The sequence below is a fragment of the Nomascus leucogenys genome, chromosome 18, assembly GCF_006542625.1.
Source record: "Nomascus leucogenys isolate Asia chromosome 18, Asia_NLE_v1, whole genome shotgun sequence".
In the NCBI taxonomy this organism is placed as follows: Eukaryota; Metazoa; Chordata; class Mammalia; order Primates; family Hylobatidae; genus Nomascus; species Nomascus leucogenys.
Genome location: NC_044398.1, coordinates 83,892,874 through 83,906,474, shown reverse-complemented (window position 1 = coordinate 83,906,474; position 13,601 = coordinate 83,892,874). Strand labels below are relative to the sequence as shown.

The window sequence follows — 13,601 nt, the reverse complement described above, 5'->3', positions numbered from 1 at the left end:
AATACACAAAGAACTCTTAAAAACCAAAAATAAGAAAGCAAACAACTTGATTATAAATGGTCAAGGACCTTAACAGACACCTCAACAAAGAAGATATACAGATGGCAAATAAGCACATGAAAAGATGCTCCACATCATATGTCATCAGGGAAATGCAAATTAAAACAACAATGAGATACCACTATACACATATTAGAATAGCCAAAATTCACAATACTGACAACACCAAATGATGGCAATGATATTTAGCAACAGGAATCCTCATTCATTGTTGGTGGGAAGACAAAATGGTATGGTCACTTTGGAAGACAGTCTGGCAGTTTCTTATAAAGCTAAACATATTTTTATTTTACCATATTATCCAGCAATTGCGCTCCTTAGTATTTACCAAAAGGAGTTGAAAACTTATGTCCACACATGAGCCTGGCCATGGATATTTACAGCAGCTTTATTCATAATTCCCAAAACTTAGAAGCAACCAGAGTAACCTTTAGTAGGTAAATGGACAAATAGCCTGATAGCTCATTTATTTTATGTGCTGAATATTATTCAATTGTCTGTGGTATGGCTCACGCCTGTAATCCCAGAACTTTGGAAGGCTGAGGCAGGCGGATGACATGAGGCCACGAGTTCGAGACCAGATTGGCCAACATGGTGAAACCCCATCTCTACTAAAAAATGCAAAAATTAGCTGGGCATGGTGGTAGGCACTGGTTATCCCAGCTACTCGGGAGGCCGAGGGAGGAGAATAGCTTGAACCTGGGAGGTGGAGATTGCAGTGCGCCAAAATCGCACCACTGCACTCCAGCCTGGGCAACAAAGTGAGAGAGACTCCATCTCAAAAAAAAAAAAAAAATTGGGGTACACCCAGACAATTGAATAATATTCAGTACATAAAATAAATGAACTATCAAGCCATGAAAAGACACGAAGGAAATGTAAATGCATACATTTACATTACACTGCATAGGTAAAAACAATCAGTCTGAAAAGGCTACATCCTGTATGATTCTAATATATGACATTCTGGAAAAGGGAAAACTATGGAGATAGTAAAAAGGTCAGTGATTGCCAGGGGTTAGTGGGGGAGGGAGGGATGAATAGATGGAGCACAGAGTATTTTTTTAGGGCAGTGAAACTACTCTGTATGATACTATAATGGTGGATGCACCTCACTGTACATTTGTCTAAACCCACAGAATGTACACCACCAATATTGAACCCTAATGTAAACTATCAACTTTGGATGATAATGTTGTGTCGATGTAGATTCATAAACTGTAACAAATGTACCACTCTGGTGGGGATGATGATAGCAGGGGAGGCTATGCCTGTGGGGAGACAGGAGTATATGGAAAATCGTTGTGCCTTTTATTCAATTTTGCTGTGAACCTAAAACTGCTTTGAAAAATAAGATATTTTTATACAGGCTTGTGTTTGTTCACTGCAGCACTATTCACAACAGCAAAGACATGGAATCAATCTAAGTGCTCATCAATGATAGACCGGACAAAGAAATTTTTGTACATATACACCATGGAATACTGTGCGGCAATAAAAAAGAATGAGATCATGTCTTTTGCAGGGACATGGATGGAGATGGAGGCCATTATCCCTAGTAACTAACAAAGGAACAGAAACCACATACCGCATGTTCTCACTTATAAGTGGGAGCTAAATCATGAAACCACATGGACACATAGAGGGGAACAACATACACTGGGGCCTACTGGAGGGTGGAGGATGGGAGGAGGGAGAGAATCAGGAAGAGTAACTAATGAGTGGTACTAGGCTTAATGCCTGGGTGACAAAATAATCTGTACAACAAACCCCCATGACACCAGTTTACTTATATAACAAACCTGCACATGTACCCCTGAACTTAAAAGTAAAAAAAAATAAATTTTGAAGTGAAAGGAAGATATATATATATATTTATATACATCTATATAGATATATAGATAGATAGATAGATAAAATCTTTTTTTAAAAAGTCACTGGATTTGATTACATAAACATTAAAAATTATATGAGAAAAACTACAAAATTAAAAGACAATATATTGGAAAAATATTCATAACAAATGGAAAGAAAACATCTCTAATATATTAAGACCTTATAAATCAAGATAAATAGATATAAACTCCCCCAGAAATGTGGGCAAAAAACATTGCTTCAGGCTGCTACTTGAACCCCAAAATCCATTCTTCCTTCCTTCCATAGTAATGGATTTTCAGCTGGGCACATGGCACCCAGCTAAAGTTATAGCTTATCTTGCAGTTAGGTGTGGCCATGTAACTTAAATTCTTGCTAAAGAATGTCAGCTGAAGTAATGTGTGCAACTTATTTTTCACTTGTTTAATAGCAAATTACTGTACTTGCCTTCAATTTTTTCCCTTCCCTAACCAGGAGATGGAATATGGACGGAAAATAATTCAGTTTTGTTAATTCAGGTAAGGATAACACCAGGGGATGATGGAACAACATGATTTAAAGAACCTGGGTCTCTAAATGATAATCAGAGTCACTCATCAGCTAGAACTACTCACTTATTATGTGAGAAAGAAAGCAGCTCTTATTTAAAATATTACATTTTTGGTCTCTTGTGCTAGCAACTTAGTGTATATACTCACAAACAGAATAAAAGAGGAAATTCTCACAATAAGGAAATATTAATGGCTTACAATTATGTGAGAAAATCAATACTTTCATGTTGAAAATGTAAAATGATACATCTTTGGTCATCTTTGGTCAAAATAACAGCACTAGAGTACAAAGATAAGAATGATAATCACAGGGTTGCGTATGAAACAAAAAACTGAAACCAAGGTGGGATATGGTAAATAAATTATGGTACCTCCATACAGTGGAATGCTGTGAAGCATTAAAAATGATGATATGACAAATCATCTTTCATCATAATAGAAGACCACTTAAAAATTATCTTGTGCTCTGAGAAGGCATATGTATCAAAAATGACACATTATATAGTTTGATAAAGAAAACATACAATTTATGATCTTTGAACTCTGTCACAAGAGAAGGATTTTGTAGCATATTAGATTAACCTAATTTTATTGTTACCTTATAGACTAGAGCTCTGTTAACATTGGATCAGATTTTGATAAAGAGTAAATTCCTCTTGCCATGACTTGTTTTACTATCAGAAATTTGACTGCTTTGAGTTGTCAGTCTACCACACAGTGCCCTGCAACTTGGATATTCCCAAACTTTTCTCCTGAAATAGCTTTTAATAGAAGAGGAAACTTGGAGTATTTACTTCCCGAAGATCCTGGAGAAGGCAAAAACCTTCCAAGGTTTTAGAAGTCTTGTGTTTTGTCTTAAAAGTTCATGTACATTTGGCATTCTAATCTATAGTGTGACTTTTCATTTTACTATAACATGATTATGTTTTCAGTTACTCTCCAATTTAATTAGTTAACATATTCCTCAAATTTTTTTTGCAAAATCAGCACTACAGAAAACATGCCACGTTTATCCTGTGGCCTTTTCTAGCTGTGATGTACACAATAAAAAGAACATAGGCTTTGGATTAAATCCTAGTTCTGCTAACTACCTGTCCTATCAAGCTGGGCAAGTTACTCAACCTAATTAAGACTTCATTTACTCTTCTGTATAATAGAGGTGACAATGTCTATGTGTGGAGTCTTTATGTAAATGAGCAGAGCAACACTTAGCAAAGTATGTTCATTTGCTGAATATATATACTTTACAATATAATGAACATTTACATTTCATCTTGTTTTCAGTTATGACTTGACAATACATTTTAACTGTCAATTACTATTCTACCAGCTTCCACTTTATTTAACAATTTAATTAATACCTGTAATTGTGCTTTTCTTAGCTGTTGGCTGGTGATTTGAGCTTTTTGTTGCATCATATTTTCAATTCGTTGGTTGACTTGCTTTTCTTTCTTGAGCTCATTTCCATAAAATCTGGACCCCTAAGGAGGAAAACAAAACAAAGCATAAGAAAAATATCTGAAGGAAAGCATCACTGTAGTATAACCTGGTGGCTAAGAGCACATACTGAGGAAACAGAAGATTTAATTTAAAACTTAGCTCTACTACTTACTAGCTAGGTGACCCTAAAATTATTTAATCTTTCTACATCTCAGTTTCTTTATTTGTAAGATGAATTTATTAGTAGTTAACTAAATCATAGGATTGTTGTGAGCAGTACTTAGCACAGTACAAGCTCTCTGAGATGAATACAGATTTACATTCAGAAAAAAACAGTATGTCCTAGGTAGGATCCACAGGGGGTATCAAAGGCCTTAGTGGGTTGGATCATCAGTTATCTGTCGTGTTAAAAAATACTCCTTACAGTTACATGTCCAAGAAGACTGAATGGCAAAGGCCCTGTGGTAGAAGAGAACAACGATATTTTTAAAAAATTGAAACTAAAAAATAAAAGAATGCGTGGTAGGCTGTAATAATGCCCCTGCTTATCCTTAAAGATGTACATGTCCTAATTCCTGGAATCCGTGAATGTTACTTTACATGGCAAGGAGGACTTTTCATATGTGATTAGGGATCCTGAAATGGGGAAATGATTGCCCTGGGCACAATATAATCACGAGTCCTTGTAAGAGGAGGATGAAGGGTAAAAGTCAGAGAGGCCATGTAATGACGGAAGCAGAGGTTAGAGTGATGAGGCCACAGCCAAGGAATACTGGTAGTTTACAGAACTGGAAAATGGATTCTCCTGTAAAGCTTCCAGAAGGAACCAGTCTTGCTGATACCTTGACCTTAATCCTTTGAGATCCTGACTGGACGTCTGACCTCTAGAATTATAGGGAAATAATTTATGTTATTTTAAGCCACTAAGTTTGTGGTGATTTTTTATAGCAGTAACAGAAAAATAATATAAAATTAGTCATATATCACTTGTATAATTTAAAGAAAAAAGAAAATACCAACCATTCAAGTAGAATTGACGAATTCTTGCCATGGAATTATATTAACATAGTGAATTACAGAAGGTATTATAAAATAATACATTGTTACAGAATAAAGGGAAATAATAAAACATAATATCATTAAATTTGCCACACTTACAACAACAACAACAACAAAAAATACTCCTTACAAAGTATTTTCAAATATTTAATGGTAAGTCATTAAAGAAAACGTAGAAAATAATTCAAAAAACTGCCCATCATTTCATCATTGAACATAGTGTCTATCCATTTATCTGGTTGATAGACATTTAGCTTATTTTCACTTTTTGGCTACAGTGAAAAATGCTATCATAAACATCTGTGGACAAGTTTTCATGTGGACATATGTTGTCATTTCTCTCAGGTATGTACCTAGGAGTAGGGTTTCTGTGTCATATGGTACCTCTACACTCAACCTTTTGAGGAAATGCCAGTCTGTTTTCCAAAGTGGTTGAACCATTTTATAATCCCATCAGCAATGTAGGAGGGTTCCAATTTCTCCACATTCTTGCCAACAATTGTTACTGTGTCTTATTTATTATAGCTATTCTAAGCAATAGTAGCATGAATGGCATCTCTTTGTGGTTTTTAAATTTTTATTTCCCTGATGACTAATGATATTGAGCATCTTTTCATGTGCCTAGAGCCATTTGTATATCTTCTTTACTGAAATGTCTATTCACATCTTTTGACCATTTTTTGATTCGGTTGCTTGTCTTATTGAGTTGTAGACATTTTCTGTATATTCTGGATATAAGTCTTTTATCACATGTGTTTTACAAATATTTTACCCAAGGCACATTGCTATCTTTTTCTTTTTTAAGAGATGGGGGGGAGGTCTCATCATGTTGCCCAGGCTGGTCTCAAACTCCTGATCCTCCTACCTCAGCCTTCCAAAGTGTTAGGATTACAGGCATGAGCCACCACACCTGACCTATCTTTTTATTTTTATTGCTGTCTTTTGAAGTGTAAACATTTTAAATTTCGTTGAGGACCAATTCATCAACTTTCTTTTATTGATTGTGCTTTTAGTATCACATCTAAGAAATTTCTGCCTAACTGAAGGTCTCAGAGGCTTTCTCAAATTTTCTTCTAAAAGTTGTATTGTTTTGGCTCTTTAAGTCTATTTTGAGTTAATTTTGTGTATGGCGTAAGGGTTTTGTTTTGTTTTTAAGAGACAGGGTCTCACTATGTTGCCCAGGCTGGTGTCAAACTCCTGGGCTCAAGTGATCCTTCTATCTCGGCCTACCAAAGTGCTGCGATTACAGGTGTGAGCCACTGTACCTGGCCCTTTTATTTATTTTTATTGCCTGACTGCACTGGTTAGAACTGTTAGGACTATGTTGAGTAGAAAAGGTGAGAGTAGACATTCTTGCCTTGTTCCTCATTTTAGGGAGAAAGTGTTCAGCCTTCCACCATAAAGTATGACGTACACTGTAGGTTTTTTTTATAGATGCCCTTTACTAGACTGAGGAAGTACCCTTCTATTTCAAGTTTGTTAAGAGCTTTTAGCATGAATAGTGGTGGGATTTTATCAAATATGCTTTTTCTGAGTCTACTAAGATGATCGTGTGGTTTTTTTGCCATTTTAATATGATGTATTACATTAATTGATCTTCAGATCTCTCTCTTTTTTTTTTCTTTTTCTGAGGAGTCTTGCTCTGTTGCCCAGGCTGGAGTGCAGTGGCGCGATCTCAGCTCACTGCAACCTCCACCTCCCAGATTCAAGCAATTCTCCTGGAGTAGCTGGGACTACAGGCATATGCCACCACGCCTGGCTTATTTTTGTATTTTTAGTAGAGACAGGGTTTCACCATATTGGTCAGGCTGGTCTTGAACTCCTGACCTCAGGTGATCCACCCGCCTCAGCCTCCCAAATTGCTGGGGTCATAGGCATGAGCTTGGCTGATTTTTAGATCTTAAACCAACCTTGCTTTCCTAAGATAAATCCCATTTGGTTATGGTGCATAATCTTTTTGCTATATTGTTTAAATCAGTCCTCTAATATTTTGTTGAGGACTTTTGCATTCATAATGATGTATAACCTTGTGTTTGGCTTTGGTATGAGGGTGATACTGGCCTCATAGGAGTTGGGAAGTGTTCCATCCTTCTCTATTTTCTAGAAGAGCTTGTGGAATATTGGTATCATTTCTTCTTTCAATATTTGATGAAACTCACCAGAGAAGCCAAATGGCCTGGTCTTTTTTCTTTGATGGGGAGATTTTTAATTACTAATTTATTTCCTTATTATATAGGTCTATTTAGATTCTCTGTATCTTCTTGAGTCCATTTTGAAAAATTGTAAACTTTTAGAAATGTGTCCAATTTATTGGAATTTGTTTTAAAATACTCTACTCCTCACTCCAAAAATCAGCAGGGGAAGGGTAAGATAGATAACTATATTTGCAAAAATGTTGGTAATTGTTGATGCTGGGTGATGATTATATGGGGATTTACTTTACTATTCTCTGTAATTTTCTACATATTTTAAATTTTCTGATAAGAGTTTTAAAAAAGTAAATTGTATTGCTATGGAATAGTAACAATTAGAAAATTCTAATTTAAACAAGGTACCATTTATGATAAACTCACCTCATGCACTAGAGGAATATATATTATTCTATGTATTTTTATATACCAATTATGTGATATGTGCCAATTATATATGCACCTATATATTTTTGATATATATCACATAAAATTTATATGAAAGCAAAGCTTCAAGAATACTCAGGATATTCTTGAAAAAGAACAAAGTGTAAAAAAAAGAAATTGTGCTGGCAGATATCAAGGCTTATTATAAAGTATGATAATAAAAAAACATATCGTATACATACAAACAGGCAAATGATCCAGTGGAACAGAAGAGAAAGCATACCAGATCAGTAGGAAAAGGATGGACTATTTAATAAATTGTACTGGGACACAGAGAATAGAGAGGGAGGATCAGACAGATAGGGACATCTAGGGTAACCTACATATTCTATTTCTTAACCTAAAAACTAGATTCATAGGTTTTATTCTTTTTATTCTTTTTGAACATTTTTATGATGAAAATATCAAAAAAGTCTCAAACGCAGAAAAAACATGAATACAATAAACACGTATGAAACTATCACTCAGATTTAACAGCTGTTAACATTTTACTGTATATGCTTCATTACAAGTGAAACATTTTAAATTATAAATATCAAGATATTTAGCCATTCCACAGAAGATTTCGGTATGCATTTAAAAATAAGGCCATTTTCCCACTTCACAGTAACATTTTCATAGCTAAGAAAATTAACAATAATTCCTTAACTTTTTATCTTGGAATTTTCAAATCTGCAAAAGCTCAAAAAATAGTTCAATGAACACCTATATACCCTTACCTAGATTCATCAATTAATATCCTGCTACATTTGATTTCTTCCCCAACTCCTATGTATATATGTGTGCATGAGTGTATACACACACACACACATACACACACACACACACACACACACACACTCTCCCCTCCTTTAGCTAAACCATTTTAAAGTAAGTTGCTGTGGACATCACCGTGCATTTCCTAAGAACAAGGATATTCTCTTAAAGTTTACATCTTTCTACATGTATATTTATACATGTATTGTGTTTATTAATACACATAACATATAATACAACATACTAATATACATTATATATTATGTATATTTTAATGTATATTAATATTGATATACATTGCTAATACACATAACATTAATACATATATATTCTATAATATATAAATGAAACAAAAAAGTGGTAAAAAAATTAAAGAATTCTTTTATAACCTTGAAGAAAGCCATATGTAGTTGACATTCAACTACATAAAATGGAGGAAACAAAAAATTTCTGAACAGGAGAAACTACCATAAGCAAAGTCAAAAGATAACTAATTATTGAATGCGCATATGTATACAGAATATATAATCAGAGTTCATAAAAAATGAAATGCAAATAATTTTTAAAATATCAAAAGAGCGTTAGGCACAGTGGCTCATGCCTATAATCCCAGCACTTTGAGAGGCTAAGGTAGAGGGATTGCTTGAGGCCAGCAGTTCAAGACTAGCCTGGGCAACATAGTGAGACCTCCTCTCTACAAAAAATAAAAAGTTAGCCAGGCTTGGTGGCATGTGCCTATTGTCCTAGCTCTTCAAAGGCTGAGGTGGGAGGAACACTTGAGACCAGGGTGAGGCTGTAATGAGCTATTATTGTGCTACTGGACTCCAGCCTGGGTGACAGAGTGAGACCTTATCTCAAAAAAAAGAAAAGATATGCAACTAATTTTTCATAAGGGGAATACAAATTAATGCTATACTATATTACCTCAGATTGACAAATACAGAAGTTTAGTAATACACTGTGTCGGCACAGCTTCAGTATGGTAATACATACTCTCACATATTTGTGGTAAAGTGTGAGTTGATAGAAACACCATGGAGGGTAATTTGGCAATTCATAAAAATCACACCTGCATATATTCTTTTGTGCTATGTGTAGTTGGAGAAACAATTCCACTTGTAGGAATCTCTTCCACAGTTATACTTGCACATATAGAAAGTTATAAAATACAACGTTATTCCCTACTTCACTAGTAATGTTTGTAAAAATAAAAGACTACAAATGACATATATTTATCCATAAACTTTTTGGATGGTTCAATAAATTACATTATATCCACACACACAGGCATACAAAGAATGAAGATCTTTAATTACCTATACAGAAAGAGCTCCAAGTTATATTAACTGAAAAAAAAAATCCAAATACCAAAACAATTTCTCCCATTGGGGTTAAAAAAAAGGTGAACAGGAACATGTACATCACTTTGGTTTTACATGCCTATTATATGCATGTGAAATAGAAACGTGGATGGTAGGAGCAACAGAATAGAAGGGAGATTATTCCATACCCTTTTGTAGTTTAAAAATAATATATATTAAAATATTGAAATATTAAACACAAATGATATCCAAATGATTTTCTTTGAAATAGCAAGATTAAAGGTCATTAAATTACACATATCAAAAGAAACAAGAAACATACCTTTGTGGCTTCCATTATAATTTTGTTAATTTTCTCTTTATCTAATCCTTCCATTCCTGCTTTATTATCATTAAGTCCCATCCTAAGCAGAAGATCATCCTTGTAACTGTCACACTTCTCCTTTGTGCTATCCATGGTATAAACTTACCTGAAAAAGCATAAAGATAAACATTGCTTTTAAAACCATCTGTGGCCAGGCGTGGTGGCTCCTGCCCGTAATCCTAGCACTTTGGGAGGCCAAGGCGAGCAGATTGACTAGCTCAGGGGTTCGAGACCAGCCTGGGCAACATGGTGAAACCCTGTCTCTACTAAAACACAAAAAAATTAGCCAGGCATGACGGCGTGTGCCTGTAGTCCCAGCTACTAGGGAGGCTGAGGCAGGAGAATTGCTTGAACCCGGGAGGCAGAGGTTGCAGTGAGCCGAGATTGCGTTACTGCACTCCAGCCTGGGTGACAGATGAGACTTTGTCCCCAAAAAACAAACAAAAACCAGAAAAAACTCCAAAAAACATGTTGTGGGAGTGGGGTGGGGCAGGAACACCATGTACATCCATTATGCATCAATAAAAAAGTTTTAAAACGTTAAATGATATAGAAATCAGCAAAACAAAATTTTTGAATGACAGTTAAGAATTTTTAGCTACTAAAAATTATTACTCAGATTTTAAAAATTACAGTTGACTCTTAGACAACAGGGGTTTGAACTGAGAGAATCCACTTATATTTGAATTTCTTCCGCCTCTGCCACCCTCAAGACAGAAAGACCAACCCCACTGCTTTCTCCTCCTTAGTTTATTCAACATGAAGACAACGAAGATGAAGATCTTTATGATCTACTTCCACCATATGATCTACTTCCACCATATGATCTACTTCCACCATAATAAATATATTTTGTCTCCTTTATGATTTTCTTAATAACATTTTCCTTTCTCTGGTTTTCTTTATTGTAAAAATACAGTACAGAACAAATATAACATATAAAATACATATTAATCAACTGTATACCTTATTAGTAAGGCTTCCAGTTTACAATAGGCTATTAGTAGTTACGTTCTTCAGGAGTCAAAAATTATACGTGAATTTTTTATTGTGCGTGGGCATGGTCCCTAGCCCCTGTGGTGTTCAAGGGTCATTTGTACTATCACAAGATTATGATATTCTTGGAGAGAAGAAAGGAATTAGCATTTTCTGCATGCTCCATTCTAGCTACTATGCTTACGGCACTACATATGAGGGCCATAACAGCCCTGATAGACATTAATATCCATACAAAAAGGTGACAAACCTGAGTCTTAGAACATGTATACTGACACAAATTTGCTAACGAGTAGCAACACATGTGCTGGAACCCAGGCATGAGTAGAAAACTTGTGTTTCTACCCAGATTAAAACATGGTATAGAAATACAAAATAATACTTCCTCTACTACACATGTTAAGTTCAAATGCATTTATTATCTACTGCATGCAGATCTCCTTCTTAAGGCAATGAAAAAATACAGAAAAAAAAATAAGCTAGAAAGTTACGTCACCTCTAAAGTTAAGAAAAATCCTTTCAGATAATAATTCTTTAATATCTTTATAAACTTTATAGTTTATCTTCACATACATTAGCTTTTAAAGATATTTAGAACCACGCAAAACAGATCTGGTTATTTCCATATTAGGGAGAAAAAAATGAGAACTTCAGCAAGATTGAATGAATTGCCCATCATAATTAGTAAGTGGAAGAATTGGGATTTGAATGCAAGCCTTCTTACTTCAACTCTGATGCACTCCATGACATTATGGTTGCCTTCAATTTGGGGATCATGTATGCTATAAATAAGTGGCCAGATGAACAGTCGTCATGAATCTAAAATAAATTACGATTGTGACTTATTTGTATGATTTAGAGAGGACGCTCATTTACTCCACTCTGCCTTGAGGATCTTCCCTTAACAATGCTGCTTCTGTTTTGGGCATCAGCAAAGAATAAAAAGAATTTTGGAAGGGACTCTGAATACTGTGACTATTAGTGGTAGTTCCACTAGGAAAAAAAGTATACATCATGGTAGTTCTCAAACTTTGCTGCACATTAGGCCCACCTGGAGAGCTGTGATGCCAAAGCTCCTCCCATACCAAATAAATAGAAGGTCTGGGAGTAGGAGCCAGATAGGAGTATTTTAAAGAGATGCCCAGGTAATTCCGATGTGTCCCAAAGTATAAGAACCACTGGTATAGATGTTATTTCGTAGAGCCCAGGGGAATATAGGTTGGTTTTTTGTTATCATTTGAATTTTTTTCCCTTCGACTATCACACTGAGCTAATATTACTCTATATTTTGCCTTACGCTTCATTAATCCAATTACTTGTCATTTTCTAGTAAAGCAGGTGAATGTAATTCAGTCATAATTTCGCCATACCTTCACTACTAAAGAGTGAAGTGGCTAAATGCAAACATCCTACATTTAAGCTGTCTTGCCCATGTTTCTGGGTTTGTCATTGTTGTTATTCATATACATTCATTCATTCATTCATTCATTCATTCAGAGACCAAGTCTCACTCTGTCACCCAGGCTGGAGTGCAGTGGTGTGATCTCGGCTTCCTGCTACCTCTGCCTCCTGGGTTCAAGCGATTCTCCTGCCTCAGCCTCCCAAGTAGCTTGAACTACAGGCACACAACACCACGCCTGGTTAATTTTTGTATTTTTAGTAAAGATGGGGTTTCGTCATGTTAGCCAGGCTGGTCTCAAACTATTCAAGTGATCCGTCTGTCCCAGCCTCCCAAAGAGCTGAGATTACAGGCCTGAGCCACCACACCTGGCTCTTGTTTTTTAGAGACAGGGGTGGGCTGCCCAGGCTGGACTTTAATTCCTGGGCTCAAGTGATCCTCCCACCTCAGCCTCCCAAATAGCTGAGACTGAAGGCACATGCCACAACTCCTGGCTGCCTTGCCCTTTAAATGATGAAATGTATAAAAGGAAAAGACATATTATTGAATGCCTACTCTTCACATATATTAATTGCTTAGCCAAAAAACTCTTGAGAAGAGGCCGGGTGCATGGCTGTAATTCTAGCACTTTGTGAGGCCAAGGCAGGAGGATTGGTTAAGCCCAGGAGTTCAACACCAGCCCTGGTAACACAGTGAGATTCATGTCTACAAAAATAAAAGTAAAAAATTAGCCAGGTGTAGTGATGCACACCTGTAGTCCAAGCTACTTGGAAGGCTGAGTTGGGAGTTTCACTTGAGCCTGGGAGGTCAAGGCTACAGTAAGCCATGGTCATGCCACTGCACTCCAGCCTGGGCAACAGAGCAAGAACCTGCCTCAAAAAAACCAAACCAAACAAACAAACAAAAAACTCTAAGAGTTGGTTTTGGTGCTTGAATCAAAAGAACTGGGCTATGGGCAATCCTGGGACAAGGCAAAATTGTGAGATAGGTAAAGTTAGTTTTTTGCTACCTTCCTGCTTATTGATACCTAATTACCATGAAATTTTTGTCCAGTTTCATAAGCATATGTTGACTATCATCTGCATGCCAATGACTTACAGGTTTATAGCACCAGTCCAAATACGTGTTTGACATTTCAAGTTT

At 35.8% G+C, this 13,601-nt stretch overlaps 1 protein-coding gene across 4 annotated transcripts in view; it reads right to left on the bottom strand.

The window, feature by feature from the left end:
• Positions 1–13,601, bottom strand: part of POLK (DNA polymerase kappa) — an 89,048-nt gene that overhangs the window by 43,992 nt on the left and 31,455 nt on the right. For all 4 annotated transcript variants that reach the window (XM_003266076.4, XM_030798711.1, XM_030798709.1 and 1 more), the window contains exons 2-3: positions 10,022–10,169; positions 3,848–3,967 (exon numbers count right to left, since the gene is read on the bottom strand). In XM_003266076.4, the coding sequence (XP_003266124.1) occupies positions 3,848–3,967; positions 10,022–10,156 (255 nt within the window). In that variant the 5' untranslated portion in view covers positions 10,157–10,169. The remainder of the gene's footprint in view (positions 1–3,847; positions 3,968–10,021; positions 10,170–13,601) is intronic.